Source organism: Eptesicus fuscus, chromosome 21 (genome assembly GCF_027574615.1).
Source record: "Eptesicus fuscus isolate TK198812 chromosome 21, DD_ASM_mEF_20220401, whole genome shotgun sequence".
Taxonomy (NCBI): Eukaryota; Metazoa; Chordata; class Mammalia; order Chiroptera; family Vespertilionidae; genus Eptesicus; species Eptesicus fuscus.
Genome location: NC_072493.1, coordinates 37,350,776 through 37,368,077, shown reverse-complemented (window position 1 = coordinate 37,368,077; position 17,302 = coordinate 37,350,776). Strand labels below are relative to the sequence as shown.

Below are 17,302 nucleotides of genomic sequence, written 5' to 3'. Positions count from 1 at the left end.
ACATTTACATGTTCTGTGCAGCTACAGTCTTTCCCCGCCTCTATCCTCCCAGGCTTCAGCCCGTGGAACGCGAATAAACCAGCAAGGACCGTCAAAGCCAAAAGATTTATTATAGGTACATACAGTATGCATCTGCCACACCGCCCCACACTCCCGGGCCCCAGGGGCTCCTCCAGGCGGTCGTGGGAGTGGGGGGCGGTCCACAACCCGGTTCCCTCACTCCCCTGGGAGGAGCTCCAGCCTGAAGCATGCAGGGAGAGGGCTTCCCCTCGCCCTTCCCTTGCGAAGTGGCATTTACAGCTGGAGGGGGGAGGAGAGAGGAAGACAGTTTTGAGCTTTGACATCCCTCCCATTAAAAGCCTTCGCGGATGCGGGGCGGGCGGGGGGGGGGAGGGGGCGAGGGGAAGGAGGAAGTCGACGTTTTGCAAAAATAAACTAAGTCAGGAATTAACCGCATGGCTCTGAGGCGGCGGAGTACGGGGTCTAGGGCCCCTTCACTCCGCCTTCCCAGACAAAGATCAAGGCAGCATTGGAAGTGAGGTAAAGGCGGGGAGGGGGCGTTCCCTCCCCACCCCCTAGCACCCTGGATGGTCCAGGGGACCTCACCAGCGCCCCCATACCCATACCTAGGGCGGAGAGGGGGGCAGGACTTATCGCCCCTACCACTCCAGCTTCTTGGGGCAGGATCTGGGTATCCGGGCAGGGGCTTGGCTCAACGGGCCCCTTACCCGCTCCCCCAAGCTCAGTTATTGCATAAAAATAATGGAGCCCCAGCACCTGGGGTGGGGGTGGCGAGCGGGAAGGGGCCGAGATATGGCTATAGGGGCAGCAATCTCCCCACCACTTTTTGGGGTGCAGGAGAAGTCCCCTCCTTTCCAGTGCCCGTCATGGCGCGTCCGCAGTGTTGGTGAACCTAGGGGCTCCAGCCCCTGCGGAAGAGAAAGTGTCTTTGTGCCCACAGTGCGGAGAGGAGGGGGCGGGAGTTGTGTCAGGCCGTGGGAGTGGGAAGTCACTTCCGGCGCCCGCTGGCCCTGCGGTCCCCCGTCTCCCTCTTGGGGTTGCCCTCGTCTGTGGACGACGTGGTAGGTAGTGTCTGCCCCCAGCGGGCGATCTCGGTGTGTTCCGCCACTGAGGCGGCGACTGCCTCCAGCCAGCCATTCATCTCCTCCTGAAAGAGGACACAGAGTCCGCATTTGGAATACAGGAGCCTGAACAATATCAGCAGACACTTACAGAATGATAGTTAATAATATTAGTAGACACCTATAGAGAGGGCACTTACAGGCCCTGCAAGTACTGTGCATGATCAATTTATTTCTCACAATAACCCTATGATAAAAAAAAAACAAAACTATTTTTATCTCCATTTATATTTTTATTTTTTTAAAGGAAAAATGCAGAATGTGTTTAATTAGAATGTCCGGGTGAATTTATCTCCATTTTAAAGATAAGTAAAGGAGTCATGGAGAGAATAAAGGCCTATTTCATAGCCTCTTGCGAAGATGAAATAAAAAGTGTTATGTTCAACCTCTCTTCAACCCACCTCCATGCCTGCTCCTGCTCCCCTGACCTTTCCCCTAGCCCTAGTCCCAAGGTCCACTCACATGCCTGTCTTTCTCGCCCACCTCCTCCTCCCCTTCCCACAGGCCTGCCCAGGTCCAGCCTGTGCCCTCCCCACTTGAGTCCCTGCCTTGGCCACCTCCTGGGTTCCACACCTTCACTCTTGCCCTGTAACCCTGTCTGATCTACCCTGCATAGGGCAGCCAAAGGGATCTTTCTTATGCACCACAGTAACCCTCCTTTGCTCAAAACTCTGTCAAGGCTTCCAGTGCCCTTAGGACAAACCCAATCTCCTCTGGCCCACAGGATCCAGCCCCTGGGATCCTTCTTCCTTGAACTTTTCCTCAAGAACAATTAATGCTTTGCAATTCTGCACCTCTAGTTCTTTGGACTTGCTGTTCCCTCTACCTGTATCATCTCCCTCCCCTCCTTTTTTAGCTAACTCCCCTCCTCTTATCTTTCCAATCTCACCTCATAGGTGAGGCAAGGGGTAGGACTTGGTCCTGAGAACTCCAGACAGTCCTCCTGATCCTCCACTCCTCCCCTCACTCATTGCCCCCCATGGCTAGGTTAGAAACTTCTGGGCTTTCTGTGACCAGGGGCTTTCCCATTACAGCCCTGGTAACTCTGGTTTGTGCTTCCCTCTCACAGTCCCATCACCCTGGAATGGGAACCAGCCAGACAGGTGGTGCCTGCGATCCAAGTCAGGGAGAGAAAGAACCAGATCTCACCTCATCTTTAGCCTGGAGCAAAAACTCGCTGCCATCCTGGGTCCTGCAGGAGGAGACACAGGACTATGGGGATCTGGGGCAGGGGCATGCCCATCCTTCTAAACATTTTCCAGGGGAGCAGGGGATTGCTGGGAGGGGTCAGCTGGGACTTGAATCCCTCCCTCTTGCCCATGGGGGGGAAGATGGGGGGCTCACTGGAGCTTGAAGACGTGCTTCTTTTTCTTGTAATCACTAGCCACCTCGCTGATGGCCTTGTGCAGGCTGAGCAGTGGCTCCCCACCGTGCGTGCCCCCAGATGCTGGGCCTTTGGCGTCCTTGTAGAAGCCCAGCTCCCCCTTGCTGAGCACGCAGTACAGACTCACCCATGACCTGGGGCAATGAGACAGTGCTCAAGGCAGAGCTTCAGCACTCTGCCTGGGCACTCTGCATCAATAGCTTTCATGTGCTGAATCCCTTGGGGCCTTCCCTCTACTAGGGCCCTATGCCTTGGGTGTTCCTGAGCTGAGGTCAGGGTCTAAGTCTCTCAGTACCCAGTCTTTGCCCAGGCTGGCCCTGCTGGGGTTGCCCTTCTGAATCCCACACTGAGTTTCTAGAAGACAAGACTTAAGCTGTCTCCTCTATAAGCCTTTTGCTTGGGCATGCTCCTAGCCAATCCTCTACCTCCCAAGGAATCATCTGAAAGGAGAGCTGTTGGTCTACTGCCTGGAAAGAGGAATTAGTCTCCTCATTCAGCCAAAGCCCCAGTCGAGGAGAAGCAAAATACATCGAAGTACCCATTTATTCCCACCTTGGCCTCAGCACACAAAAAAGGAGGACTACCTGAGACTACAGGCAATCTCAATCTGTTTGCTCATTTCATGTCATGGATCTAGACTTCACTCTGCTCGATGGCCAGTGCCGCTACCCTTTTAGCTTCCCCTCTTCCCAGATTCTGCCTCCCATTAGACAAAAAAGGGTGGGACAACCAGAACTGGACTTCGAGAGCTTGGGCTCGGGCCCTTCTCAGATGTTCCCCCAACTTGAAACTTCGAGGGTGGACCCACCCATTCACTGGTTGGATGGACCTCTCCGGGCTCCACCTCACGAGTCATTGAAACCCTCTAGACTTAGACCCCACATCCAATTTGTTTTCAGCTTTAACAAACTCCTGATTTGGTTGCTAGGAGATTGGGTCGCAATTTATTCCATTTTAGAGCATTTTCTTCAGGCCCCGCCCTCTCTAAGCTCCTCCCGCTCCCTCATTGGCCACACTAACTTCAGGTCTCCTCTTCAAGTCCTGCCCACCCCGCCGCCGGTTGGACGCTCTGACGCTTAGCCCCACCCTCCCTCCTTACGCCCGCCTCTTCACTCATTGGACACCCTGAGCTCGGGACCCGCCTCCAAAAGCCCCGCCCACACGCTCACCGGTTGGATGACTTGCGGTTAGCGTCGACCTCGCGCTTGCGCAGCAGGAAGCCCTCGTGCTGCACCGTGTGAGCGGGCGGGGGCGGGGGCGCGGGGGCGGCGCCGCCTTGGGCCGGGGCGGAGCGCGAGCGCCGGCTGCCCCCGCCCTCGCCACCCTCTCGGGGCCGCGGCCGCCGTCGCGGTTTGGGCCGGTCGCGCGCCCGCGGCCGGTCCGGCCTAGGTGTCCGTTCCGGCGGCTCAAGCCCGTTGGGCAGGCGGCCGGGGGGAAGTTCGCGAGGCTGAGGCAGCGACGTCTGTGTGAAGGGAGGGGGAGAGGGTGCTGTCCAGAGTGGGATGTGGGGGCCACCTGTCTGGAGTCACTCACGGGTCTGGGGCCCCATCTGCCTGCGGGCCAAGTGTCTTGGAGGCGTGTATGGGAGGACGTCAGGGCGGGAGGCCCAACCTCCAGGAGCCCCTGGGGCCTTGGGAATGAGTCTGCCAGGACTCCCGCCGTTTGCAATTCCTTGGATCTTGGGAAGGAGGGGCATGAAGGCGGGATGCAGGCAGGGGGTGTCCCAGATGTCTGCAGGGGGATCTAGGCTGCTTCTCTCCGGGTGGCTGTCTACAAGGACATTTGAGACCCCCGCTGGCCTGGAGAGAGAGTCCGGGCAGGTGTGGGAAGACCCTGGGGTGTGTGTGAGTGTTGGGGGGGGGGGGGGGGGGGTGCGCTCGCGCGCGCAGGGGTAGGAGTCTCTGAGGTCAGTGACCTCATCTAAGGGAGAAATTAGGGGGGCATCTGGGCCCTCTCAATCCCCTGAGAGCCTCTTGGCAGGGCTCAAATGGGGGGATACCCAGGGCCAGGCACTGATGTTTCTGGGATCCTGGCCAGCGCTCTGAGGAGAGGAGTCGCCATCCCAAGGGCTCAACTTACCCCAGCAGGGAGCCCTGGTCCTGCCTCTTTCTCCTGCAGCTGCTCCACAATGTCCGCCAGGGTGGCCTTCCTGGGGGTGGGGCAGAAAGACCCAATGGGACCCGGTGCCCTCTCTCAAGGACCAGCCTGGTGGCCGCACAGTCGCCATCTCTCAGCCCAAGATGCCAGGCCCTTGTCCGCTCCGGCAGCTGCCTCTCAGATGCTGGCCTACACAGCACAGCTGCTCAGGACATGGCTGCGGAATGGAGGACGGAACCTCTCTCCCTTTTGAGTTTTAAGCAACAGAAAGAGCAACATGCAAACGGGCCCTTTCAAGCCTTTGAACTGACTGTTGCCTTTTCCCACCCTCCACTCCTGAGCTCCCAGGTCCCCTGGACTCCCCCCCCCCCCCGCCCCCATTCCAGCCCTGGTCACTCTGGGCCATCATCACTGGCTGGTGATAAGCTGGTTTCCCCCACTGGACGGTGAGCCCCATAAAAGCAAGGCAAAGGCTTCCTGGCGAAAGGCAAGCTTCACCCTGCTCTCCCCAGCACATACCACACACAGGGTAGGTACTCAGCAAATGTTCATGAAATACAACATTTAAGAAGGGGTCAAGAAGTCATTGCCCCTGCCCTAGCCGGTTTGGCTCAGTGGGTAGAGCGTGGCCTGCGGACCAAAGGGTCCCGAGTTCGATTCCGGTCCAGGGCACGTGCCCAGGTTGCGGTCGGGAGGCAGCAGATCAATGATTTTTTCTCTCTCCTCGTTGATGTTTCTATCCCTCTCCCTTCCTCTCTGAAATCAATAAAAATATAAAACAAATAAAAATCAATAAAGTTAAAAATCAAGTTATTGTCACTGAAATGTATTTGACCCAAAGACCTCTTTCTGGGGACACAGCTGGTCGGACCGATCAGCACTAAAGCTAAAGCACTCTGGTTAACTGTGCTTTGCTTCCGCGGTTAGAACCGAGGCTGGGGACTAAGGCAGCCCCTGCCCTCTGCAGGCTCCGTCTACGTCTCTGCACAACGGACACCGGGCCTCTCCCTCCTTGGGCAGGTCTGAGCAGCAAGCCCTCTGCACGCTGCCTCGCGGCGGCAGGACCTCTCCGGCCTCCCTCCCTCCCTCCCGCCCTGGGCACCGGGGCCTCACCCCCTGGCCAGCTCCGCTCTGGCCGGCGGCTCCTGTTCGCTGGACTCCTGCCGCTCCAAACGCCGCTCCCGCCGCTCGCGCCGCCGCTCCATCTGCTCGTAGCGGCCCAGGGTGAGGCTGTGCGCCGCCTCGTGCTCCGCCGACTCCTGCCGCTCTGGCCGGCGCCTCCGTGCCGTCTCCTCGGGCGGGTCTGCCGATTCCTGCCGCTCCGACCGCCGCCGCCTGGGCAGCTCCTCCGCTCGGTCCGCCGACTCCTGGCGCTCTGGCCGCGGCCGGGCCTGCTCCGCGGGCGTGGGGGCCCGGGGGGTCTCCACCGAGCCCTCCGGTGCGGCCGGTGGGGCCGTGGGCTCCACCCTCCCCGGGACCTCCGGCAGCCGGTCGATGCGCGGCTGGAGGCGCTCAGGCTTGAGCTCCTGGCGCACGTACCCCACCCGGGTCCGCACCTCGGCCGACAGCGTGTCCGAGGCCCGGCGGGCCAGGGGCTCCAAGCCCCTCTCGTAGCCCCCTGGTCGCAGCAGGGGTGCCGCCTTAGCTGCCAGTTCCGTGGGGTCCCCAAAGAACTTGCGCCCCAGCAGAGGGGTGGGCGGTTGCTTGCTCTGTTCTGCCTTGAGTTTCTCGATCTGGGGAAGGAGGGGTCAGGGTCAGGGTCAGGGTCAGGTAGAAGGGCGTGGGGGTGGGGGGGGGGGGTGGGGGATGCAGCTCTGGGCTGTCTGCCTCACCACCCAGTTCATTAGTTTTTATTGGTGAAAAGGCACCCTGGTCCGGGCCTGCACCCATGCTTTGCTCTCTGCCAGGAACTGAATCCCCACTTTCCTCCAGCAAACACTTAGTATTCTTTTAAGAATCAGCTCAACCATCACTTCCTCTGGGCGCCTCTCTGACCCCCATTGGCCCTTTCCTTAAAGGTCCCCTCCCAGGACCTTAAGACTTTTGACTACAATGGTCTCTCTCCTCATTAAGTCGCAGATGAGACGCCCCAGGCCAGGCCACGTGCTCAGGTTCCCACAGCCTCTGTGCTCCCCAGCCCAGTCTGGACTGTCTCTGCCTGGTGACAGGTTTCCCTCTACCCCTCCCCACCCCTCTCCGCCAGACTGGGAGCCAGTGAGGGTCTGTCTGGACCTCACTTGACAGAGCTCTGAGCACCAAGAACCAGGGTGCCTGTCTCCTATAGAGGGGTGGGGTGGGGTGGGGTGGGGCTGGGCGGGGGCAGGGTGCTGACCGTGGTCAGGCGCCTCAGAGAGCTGAACCTTTCCTCCCAGGCTGCCGCCGCTTTGCGAAAGGCCTCGTGGCGGCGGATGAGCTGCTCCACCTCGTCCACACTGCTGCCCAGCTCCCGGCTCTGCAGGATCGGCTCCTGGGCTGTCAGCCACGCGTCTGCCACCACCGCCTCCTGGGCAAACTGGTGCACCTCCAGCACTGAAGGGAGACGCGGGGGGTAAGGGAGCCGGAGGCACCCGTGGGCCCTTCACGGGCAGTGGCTGTCTTCTCTGCCCTCCCGCGCCCCCGGCTCCCTCTCTGCCAGCCTGCACCCCTCTGAGCTCTGCAGGAATGAGGCTGGGCTACTTCTGAGGGCACAGCTTCTCATCTGCCACCAGAGAGCTTCAATGGCAAGACAGCCCCCTTGTCCACCTGCCAGCCCTTCACGTTTGCCACTGGGGAGCAGGGAATGGTGTGCAAGGCATGGCCTGTGTCACCCTCGGGGCCGTTCTAAACACACTGGAGAAGGTCCCTGTGCCCTTGAGCCACGTGGGCCTGGGCCCCCACTCACTCTGCTGCAGCCACTCCCAATGACGGTCCCACTTGTCCGACACTTCCTCCTTCCTGGTTCCCAGCCTGTCCAGCTGTGCCTGGATCTGGGGGTGGTGGGCAGGTGGGAGAGGCATCAAGGGTGGCTCCCACCCCAGGGGGCACAGAGAGCAGAGGGGAACCCCCTGCACCCCTCCCCACCTCATCAGCCATGGCACTCTTGTTGAGCAGCAGAGAGCGCCCCAGCTCCTGGCAGGCCGTCAGCTCCGGCCCCCGTGCCTCCAGCTCGGTCTTCAGGCCCTGGTGGTAGTTCATGAGCACCTCCACCGACGACACATCCCTGCAGCAGGCAGTGGCGGGGTCTGAGCACAGACAGCCTCCCCCAGCCCCCCCCCAGCCCCCCCCCCCCCCCCCCACAGCTCTAGAGCAGTCCAAACCCTGCGGCCACAGTGCCACACCATCTCCGGGCTCCCCCCTCCTGTGAACAAGTCCGAGGTTCTCCCCTGGCCCAATGGTTCCAACGTTTCCCAGGCGGCTGCAAGGTCACTTCTGTGAGTCTAAGTTAGGCTTTCGATATCCAAAGTTTTCCAATTCTCTAAAGCTATGCTTCTGAAGGTTCCTCTAGCCCCGTGGTCGGCCAACTGTGGCTCGCGAGCCACATGCGGCTCTTTGGCCCCTTGAGTGTGGCTCTTCCACAAAACACCACGGCCTGGGCGAGTCTATTTTGAAGAAGTGGCGTTAGAAGAAGTTTAAGTTTAAAAAATTCGGCTCTCAAAAGAAATTTCCATCGCTGTACTGTTGCTATGTGACTCTGTTGACTAATGAGTTTGCCGACCACTGCTCTAGCCAGTGATTCTAACCTTCTGAGTCTGTGCTGTTCAACACACTAGCCACAAGCCGTGGTGGCAAATAGGCACTGAGAGTGTGATTAGTCTGAACTGAGATGTATTTTATTTACTCTAAAAAAGCATCCAATATCTCGATAATTTTAAGACTGATTACATGATGAAAGTGTAGTGTTTTTGGGTTTACCAGGTGAAATAAATGAGTTACTAAGTTCACTTCACTTGCTTCTTTTTACCTTTTTAATGTGGTTACAAGAAAACCTTAACTTATGTGTGTGGTTCACGCCTGTGGCTTCTGTTGTATAACTCCTGGACAGTGCTGTTCTCCGCTGTCGTGTGTCCAAAACAAATTCCAAATTTCTGAATGTTCCACCCGTCAGCAAGCACAGCTTTACAAGACTTAAAATGCCCAAACTTACTTGTGAAGGTTTCACATTGTAATGATTTCTACCCGAGACTCAGACCATCTAGAATGATCTGATTCTCCTCTGAAATTCTCCAACTCTGTAAACTCCTTCACCGGTGACTCCTTTTCCCCCACCCCTGAAGCTAACTCACCAGTCAACACTGGATACTTATCATTTTAAAGTACACCTTGTGAAATGATATGACACCTGAGATTTGTCTTAAAATAACTCAGCAAGGGGTTGGGGAGGGAGTCTATAGATGAAACAAGATTGGCCAAATGTTGATCGTTGTTAAAGCCAGGTGTTCATTATATACACATTATCTGTTATAGCTACTTCTGTATATATTTGAAATTTTTCATAATAAAAAAGACTTTGTAAATTCCTAAAACCAATCACTTCTCCCCACCTCTACAACCACCACACTGGAGGAAGCCATCACCATCATCTCTCACTGGCTTATACAGCAGCCTTTTACTGGGTCTACCTGCTTCCATCCTTGCTTTCCACACTATTTCCCATAAGGCATCAGGAGTGTTCTTTCTCAGATGTACATCCTATCACATCACTCACCTGCTCTAGCCCCTTCCATGGCTCCCAGCTCACTCAGAGAAAAGGCAAACGCCTCACCACAGCCTATTGCCCCTCAAACCTCATTTCCTATCCATTCCACTCCCCCTCACTCTCACCATCCAGCCATAATGATTGTCTAGCTCAGTGGTCGGCAAACTCATTAGTCAACAGAGCCAAATGTCAACAGTACAGCGACTGAAATTTCTTTGGAGAGCCAAATTTTTTACAGAGAGGAAGGGAGAGGGATAGAGAGCTAGAAACATTGATGAGAGAGAAACATCGACCAGCTGCCTCCTGCACACCCCCTACCGGGGATGTGCCCGCAAACCGGAATCAAACCTGGGACCTTTCAGTCCGCAGACCGACGCTCTATCCACTGAGCCAAACCGGTTTTGGCTTGAGAGCCAAATTTTTTAAACTTAAACTTCTTCTAACGCCACTTCTTCAAAATAGACTCGCCCAGGCCATGGTATTTTGTGGAAGAGCCACACTCAAGGGGCCAAAGAGCCGCATGTGGCTCGCGAGCCGCAGTTTGCCGACCACGGGTCTAGCTCTTCCTCAAACATGCCTAGCCACAAACCTACCTCAGGGCCTTTGCACTTGGAAAACCCTTCTCCCCAAACTTTACCCAACTCATCATCACTTCATTCAGGTCTCACACCTGACATCCTCAGGAGTCTTGCCAGCTAGCACCTCATCCCCTTGCCTCGCTTTATTTTTCTTCAGAGCACTTAGCACTATCTGAAATAACATTTCCTGTTTGTTTACTTATCTGTTGCCTGTCTCCACCCTCAGAATATAAGCCCCATTAGGGCAGGGGCTTGGCCTTGCTCACTATCTGGCACACAGTAGTCATTTAATAAATATTTGTTGAGTAGCCCAGCCAGGTGTAGCTCAGCGGTTGAGCATCGACCCAGGAACCAAGAGGTCACTGGTTCGATTCCTGGTCAGGGCATATGCCCAGGTTGCGGGCTCGATCCCCAGTGGGGGGTGTGCAGGAGGCGGCCAGTCAATGATTCTCTCTCATCATTGATGTTTCTCTCTCTCTCTCCCTCTCCCGTCCTCCCTGAAATCAATAAAAATATATTTAAAAAATATTTGTTGAGTAAACGAATGTAGACTCAAGGCCTCACAGTCACAGGAACAATGCTCTGTGAGTGCAGGCTTAGTTCCTAAAACCTCCCATGCGACCCTCTTTTTCTCATCTGCAGCTGGATCCAGAGGGTCCAGGAACTGACTCGCAGGGCTGAGGGATGGAAAGACCTAGCTCCCAATCACGTGGCTCAGGCTTCTGCCGGACACCCACATGAACCATTATGTAAGCAACAGGTTAATGTCTACTAGGTTAAGCCACACACAGTCCACTCCGCCCTGCCCCTATCCTGGTTGCAGCCCATCCCATGCCATGCCACCCCCACAGGGGGGATAGTAGTGGGCCCCTGGGAAGGAGAGAAGGCCAGAAGATGCCCCGTGCTCTGCGCCCCCAATACTAGGCCTAACAAGGGTTCTTAATACACATAAAGCATCTATAGCAGTGCCTGGCACGCAGAGGTGCCATGCAGGTATTGGCTACTGTGATTCTTACGGGAACAGGACTGCTGATGGGCTGGGGGTGGCTGCCCAGAGGCGGGCAGGAAGCCTGAGGTGGGATGAGGAGCACCTGGGCTTGTCAGCTGCCCCAATCTGTCCGGAGATGCCATCCATCCAGGAGAGCAGGTCCCGGGCCTGGCTGTGGAATCGCAGGGCATCGGCTGTGGAGCTGACGTGCAGGCGGGCGTCCTCGCAGGCTGCTAGCAGCTCCTTCCAGCCCTGCATCACCTCCTGCTCCCGGCTGGCGATGGCCTCCGCGTGCTCACCTGCATACACGGTCCGCAGCTGTGCTGCCCCCTCCTGCAGCTGCCGTACCTGAGGGGCACGCCAGGTCGAGCACCAGCCCTCCATGGAGTCCAGAGCACCATCCCTCCATGGGGCCCAGGCTCCGCCCTCTCTTTCCCTCTTCTGCTGGCCGGGTACAGAGCGTAACAATGGAAGCAGCTCGCACCCTGGTGATAGCACAGCTGGGTTTCCTTTATCTGTTGCCTTTCTTTTTGACTTACCTGGGTTCCGACTTCTTTAAGACCTACCACCAGATTGCTTTCAGTTCACTCCCTGATTTCCTTTGGTCTGAGGCTCTGTGGCTAGTGGGTCTGGAGACATTTTTCAGGCCCACCTCTATCATGGTCCAGGCTGATCTGATCTCTTTCGGGAAATCTCTTTCCCTCCTGATGTTTATGAGACATGCTGTCCATTTTTTTTTTTTTTCAGACTCATTTCCTACCTGCTGCCGCCCAAATTCCTTTCCAATGGCTATTTGATTACTGCCAGGTCTCCTGCCCAGGTCTCCTGGTTCTCCTGTGTGAGTTCTATTGGACTCACTCTCTGTTGATTCAACTTCGGAGTGACCACCACATTTCTATCAGACCCACCACTTAATCACTATCAATCTCTCCGCCTGCTTTCTAGAAGTCATCTATATATTTAGGTACAAATAATTGTCTAAATCCTCCTTCCATTATGCCTACAACCCCATTTCCTTCAGTTCTGCTGTCTGAATTCTATCAGGCCCACAGTTTCATTTCCATATGATTTCTCAGCTCCATTTCCCAGGTCCTGTCAGACCCACTGCCTGATTTTTTATTAGCTCCAGTGCAATTTCCATTAACCACACCCCATCAAAAAAATTTAAGGAAAATCATATAATTTCTATCAGAGACCTGCTGTCTAATTTCCATGTGCCCACAGCCCAATTTCTCTGAACCCTTCCGCAATCCCCTTTAGACGATCTGAACTGGGGTAAGATTCACTTCACAGTTTGGAGGAGAACCCCTGCCCAACCTGATTGAACATACTGTGTAATCAGACACACTGCCCCCCTCCTTTCTGCCACTGTCCGATTTCTGGGCACCGCCTCCTACCTGCCCTCCCCCCCCCCACCTAATTTCTGCCTGTCCTGTAGCATCTGCTCCGCCATCTAGTTTTGAAATGCTCTGCAGCCTGGTATTTGCCTGCTGTGTTGCCCACATCCCCTGGCCATGCTGCCCAGGCGCCCCCCCACATTCCCTCCTGGCCGCCGTCACCCCACCTGGGATACGAGGAGCTGCAGGTCATGTTCGAAGGCTCGAAGGGTCCGCTGCATGGAGCTGGCACTGGGTCTGGGCTCAGGCGGGGTGGTCAGGTGGGGCAGGCGCCTCCGCTTCTCCTCGATCTGCCCCTGAAGCTCCCTGGCGTCACTGAAGAACTTATGCAGCTCCCGGGAGGCAGCCAGCAGCTGGGCCCGCGTGCCCATCAGCTCCAGCAGCTCAGCCCAGGCCTCGTTCAGCCCGTCCTTCCACTCAGCCATGGTGGCCGCTGCCGTGTGGCCACACTCGATCAGCTCGTCCACCATCTGGTTCACGGCTGCCAGCCGCTCCCGCCCTGCGGTGCCGGTCTCGCTGGCGAACTCTGAGAATTTCTCCTGCAGCACCTGCCACCAGGAAGTGGGGGCACAGCGTGGGCAAAGGTGTACACCGGGGCCCTCCGGCCCACCATCTGCCGGCAGGTCAGAGTAACAACAGTAAGAGTCATAACAACACATAACATCTAACACCTATTTAGCACTTTGTAGCAATAATTGTGAAAACAACAATGAGAACAATGAGGTGACATAATAATAACACTCACTGGGTTAGGCATTGTGTGTGCCAAGTACTGTCCTAAGTGCCTGCGTTACAGTTATCCCCCCCGTATCTGGGGTTTCACTTTCCACATGTCAGTTACCTGCAGCCAACTATGGTCCGAAAATACTAAATAGAAAACCCCAGGAATAAACAACTTGTAAGTTTTCAGTTGCCGCCCTTCTGAGTAGCATGATGCAATCTCAGTCCACCTCGTTCCGTCCTGCCCGGGGCGTGGATCGTCCCTTTGTCCAGCCGCTCCTCCGTGTGTACGCTCCCCGCCTGTAGTCAGCAGCCACCTAGGTTCTCAGCTCCACTCTCCCGTATCACAATGCTTGTGTTCAAGTAAGCCAGGCATCCTCAAACTACGGCCCGCGGGCCACAGGCGGGTGTTTTTGCCGTTTTGGTTTTTTTTTTACTTCAAAATGAGATATGTGCAGTGTGCATAGGAATTTGTTCATAGTTTCTTTATTTTAAACTATAGCCCGGCCCTCCAACGGTCTGAGGGACAGTGAACTGGCCCCCCGTTTAAAACGTTTGAGGACCCCTGAAGTAAGCCTTAGTGTACTTAACAATGGCCCCAGAGCTCAAGAGTTGTATTGCTGGCAACTTGGAGATGCCAAAGAGAAGCCGCACAATGCCTCCTTAAGTAAAAAGGTATGTATGTATAGAAAAAAAAAACAACATTGTACATATAGGGGTTGGTACTATCCGTGGTTTCAGGCATCCGCGGGGATCTTGGAACGTATTCCCCATGGATAAGGGGGACTACTGTATATTAATTCATTTGGCTTACAGCAGAGCGATGAGGCAAGTGCTGTTATTATCCTCGTATTACAGATGGAGAAACTGAGGCCCAGAGGACCTTGGAAGCACACACAGTAGCCACTGGCATGGTTGTCATTACTAACCGTGACATGCTCAAAGTCTTGGCCAAGCTCAGGTGAGCCAGCCACCACCTCCTTCTCCGCGATCCAGTGCTCGAGCTCGTCCACCTGGCGGCTGAGCTGGTACAGCCAGTACTGCTGCTCCAGGCCCACCCTGCGCTCCTCGCCCAGCTCCTTGAGCGCCACATACAAGCGGTCCACCTGAGACTGCCGCCGGCTGATCTGCTCACTGATGGGGGACAGGGCAGGGCAGAGACGGAGCCCCTGAGGCTTAAAGGGCGGAGCTGAGGTCCCCCCAGACACCCTCTCAGGGCATGGCTGTGTCTCCTCTTAACCTCCAGGCAGGGCAGTGTTCCCGGGGACTCCTCCATACAGGACTCTGTTCTCTGCAAGTGCTGGAGTCAGTCAACCCAGCACTAGCATCTCAGCACTCAGGGAAGGCTGCTTCCACACGCCCCATAGCTCCCCGCCCCCCTCCCCACAGCCTCGCTATCTGCGGCCCCAGGAACCTTCCCTCCAGTGACTTGGATGGGGCTCCTGACTCCCTACTCGAGTCCACAGCCAATCCTCCGCACCTCCAGCGCCAATCTCCAGGTTTGGGTGGATGGAGGTCTAGCCCTGTGCCCCCTCTCACCTCTCACCCCTGGTCCAGGCCTCCCAGATGTGACTCCTACTCCCGACCTCAGGGAGGGTTCCTGCCTGCCCACCTGTCCGGGTGCCCCATCTCCAGCAGCGCCCGGCACTGGCGCGACAGCTGCGCGATGCTCTCCTCGTAGTTCTCCACGCCCTGCTCCAGCTGCAGGTGCTTCTTGAGCAGCTGCAGGGTGCTCTGTTCGTCCTGTGGGCACACGGCGCCCGCGGTGAGGCGGCAGCGGCCGGCCCCCGGGCTCCAGCACCCCTAGACCCCCGCACCCCTAGCCCGGGCGCACCTTGCCCTTGTCCTCACTCATCATGAGCAGCTCCTGCTCGCCCAGCCACGCCTCCACCTCGGCCAAGTCGAAGTAGTACTGCTCCACCTGGAAGGCGGCGTCCAGGACCTGCTGCCGCCGCTCGGCCGCCTCGCGCAGTCCGGCCCAGGCGCTCTGCAGCTGCTCCTGGCCGCGGCGCACCGCCTCGGCCTCCGGGCTGCGCAGCGCCGCCAGCGCGCCCGCGCGCTCCAGCACCTCCTCCAGGCGCGGCCCGTGCGCCTGGATCTCCCGCCGCAGGCCCTGGGGACGCGGGGTGGGGGTGCATGAAGAGCCGCGTTGGGAAGCCAGGCAGGAAGGCGCGCGCTTCCGCCACTGGCACGTCCCTGGAGAGGCCGGCAAACACCCGCGCATCCACCAGCCAGTGCCAGGGTCCACACAAGCCGTTTACTCGTTCGCTCACTCACTCAGACCCCGTGTGGCAGGTGGGAAAAGAGGCACAGGAGGCGAAGGACGTCACCCCGACAACAAGTCGCTAGTAGGGGGGTGACAGGATTTGAAAACAGGCTCCAGAACCAAGACGCCTGGGGACACAAGGTCCCCCTAATGGTTGAAACACAGGCCTGACAATTAGGCTGGCAGGGACAGTTGGAGTGTAACTTACACACAGCAAAGTGCCCAAATCTTAGGGGTACCCAGGCCAGCACACGGGACACTTCTATCACCCCGGGCGTTCCCCTCAACCAGCTCTGTACTTGCTGGAGTACCTCATCGAACCTCTCCTGTGCCTCAGTTTCCTCAACTGACAAATGGAGATAATAACAATAGTCAACACTCACTGAGTGGCTGCTACCCGCCAGGCACTTTGCTAAGTAAGGGCTTTACACACCATAGCCACTCATCCAGTCTTCACGCCAGCCCCATTCTCATTTTAAAGGTGAGGAAACGGAGGCACCAAGAGGCTGAGGAACATGGCAAAGCCGCATGGCTCTGGCCGCCCGTGGGTGCTGCACTTAGAACTGTGCCTGCACACGGTGGGTGCTGAGTCAGTATCAGCAACGGTTGTTCCTTTAACAGCCCCTGTGGCCCCAGCACTCTCACACCCGGCCGGCCGAGCGCCAATCTTACACACTCAGTGCGCGTGAAAGCGATGAGCCGGCGGCTTTGTTTGTCCCCAGCGCCGTCTACAGCCAAGAGTAATTTCATCAGGATGGAAAAACAAAATGTGAGAAAAACTCCAGCCTCTGAAAGAGCTCCATCTAGTGCAGCATGATCACGAACCTTTCAAAATAATTGTGTACCCACCTCCCCACCATCCTTCAGCGTCTCATTCTTGCAACTTATTATTATTATTATTTTCTTTTGTAAAAAGGGGTATTGACAACACCTACTTCAGAGGGTTATTGTGCGGATTAAATGAAATAACCGACATGACCCCCTAGGACAGTACTTGGCACATCATCTTTAATCAATGCATTTTTGCTATTATTATTATTATTATTATTCCTCTGTTATGTGCCTTACTTTGAGCTTTGGTAAAAGAGTTGCTTTGACCAAAGGTTTCCTCTCCTAAGCGATTGGAGAACCACTGCTCTAGACCCGTGGTCGGCAAACTGCGGCTCGCGAGCCACATGCGGCTCTTTGGCCCCTTGAGTGTGGCTCTTCCACAAAATACCATGGCCTGGGCGAGTCTATGTTGAAGAAGTGGCGTTAGAAGAAGTTTAAGTTTAAAAAATTTGGCTCTCAAAAGAAATTTCGATCGTTGTACTGTTGACATTTGGCTCTGTTGACTAATGAGTTTGCCGACCACTGCTCTAGACCAACTCTCTACTATTTAGACATGGAAACTGAGGCCCAGAGAGTACAACAGAGACCTAGTGATGTTAGAGGCTCAAAAGCCCCACGGTGCTTAGCTCAGAAGTCAGCACTCTCTCACTGATCCTCTCTGTTCTTGCTCCCTGTGGGTGTTTAGAGTTTTTATTTGTTGTTATTTTTCGTTTTCATGGCCCAACAGCCACTCCCCTTACTTCTAGTCAAGGGACTCTGATTTTCCTTGGGGGAACCTCCTTGCTTCCTGTCCCATCACAGGTCATTAAGTTAAGGCTACTCCACCTGCTGTTCCAAGAGTGGGCCCTTAGCTGGGACCAAGCCAATCCCAGCAGTCTAAATCCCTGCCCTCCATGGAGTAGACACGTGACTCAAGTTGAGCCAATAAGAGTGATTCCTGGAACTACTGCTGATTAGTGAGACTGGGCGTCTTTTTAAAGAGAGACGTTTTCTTCAGTTTTGTGTGGGATATAAACTTGAATCTGTTGGAGGTCTCTAACCACCAGGCGAGGAGCGTTGGCTTAAGAACAAAACTAACGCAGAACAAGCAAACCAAGGAGCTGAAGCTGAGCAACTGACGACATCCTGGAAGACCTGGACGCACCTGTACCTGCTGTGTTTTCAGCGACAGGACCCAATGGATCCCCCCTTTTGGCTTTAACCACCTTGAGCAGTTTCTGTCAA

General features: G+C 56.0%; 1 protein-coding gene across 1 annotated transcript in view; it reads right to left on the bottom strand.

The window, feature by feature from the left end:
• Positions 1 to 447: 447 nt before the first annotated feature.
• Positions 448 to 17,302, bottom strand: part of SPTBN4 (spectrin beta, non-erythrocytic 4) — a 77,260-nt gene continuing 60,405 nt past the window's right edge. Inside the window, exons 22-35 of the mRNA XM_054710520.1 lie at positions 14,816 to 15,094; positions 14,594 to 14,724; positions 13,911 to 14,115; positions 12,429 to 12,809; positions 10,968 to 11,212; positions 7,684 to 7,822; positions 7,505 to 7,589; positions 6,956 to 7,152; positions 5,737 to 6,356; positions 4,606 to 4,675; positions 3,696 to 3,988; positions 2,487 to 2,660; positions 2,292 to 2,334; positions 448 to 1,168 (exon numbers count right to left, since the gene is read on the bottom strand). Coding sequence (XP_054566495.1) covers positions 1,010 to 1,168; positions 2,292 to 2,334; positions 2,487 to 2,660; positions 3,696 to 3,988; positions 4,606 to 4,675; positions 5,737 to 6,356; positions 6,956 to 7,152; positions 7,505 to 7,589; positions 7,684 to 7,822; positions 10,968 to 11,212; positions 12,429 to 12,809; positions 13,911 to 14,115; positions 14,594 to 14,724; positions 14,816 to 15,094 — 3,021 coding nt within the window. The 3' untranslated portion in view covers positions 448 to 1,009. The remainder of the gene's footprint in view (positions 1,169 to 2,291; positions 2,335 to 2,486; positions 2,661 to 3,695; positions 3,989 to 4,605; positions 4,676 to 5,736; positions 6,357 to 6,955; positions 7,153 to 7,504; positions 7,590 to 7,683; positions 7,823 to 10,967; positions 11,213 to 12,428; positions 12,810 to 13,910; positions 14,116 to 14,593; positions 14,725 to 14,815; positions 15,095 to 17,302) is intronic.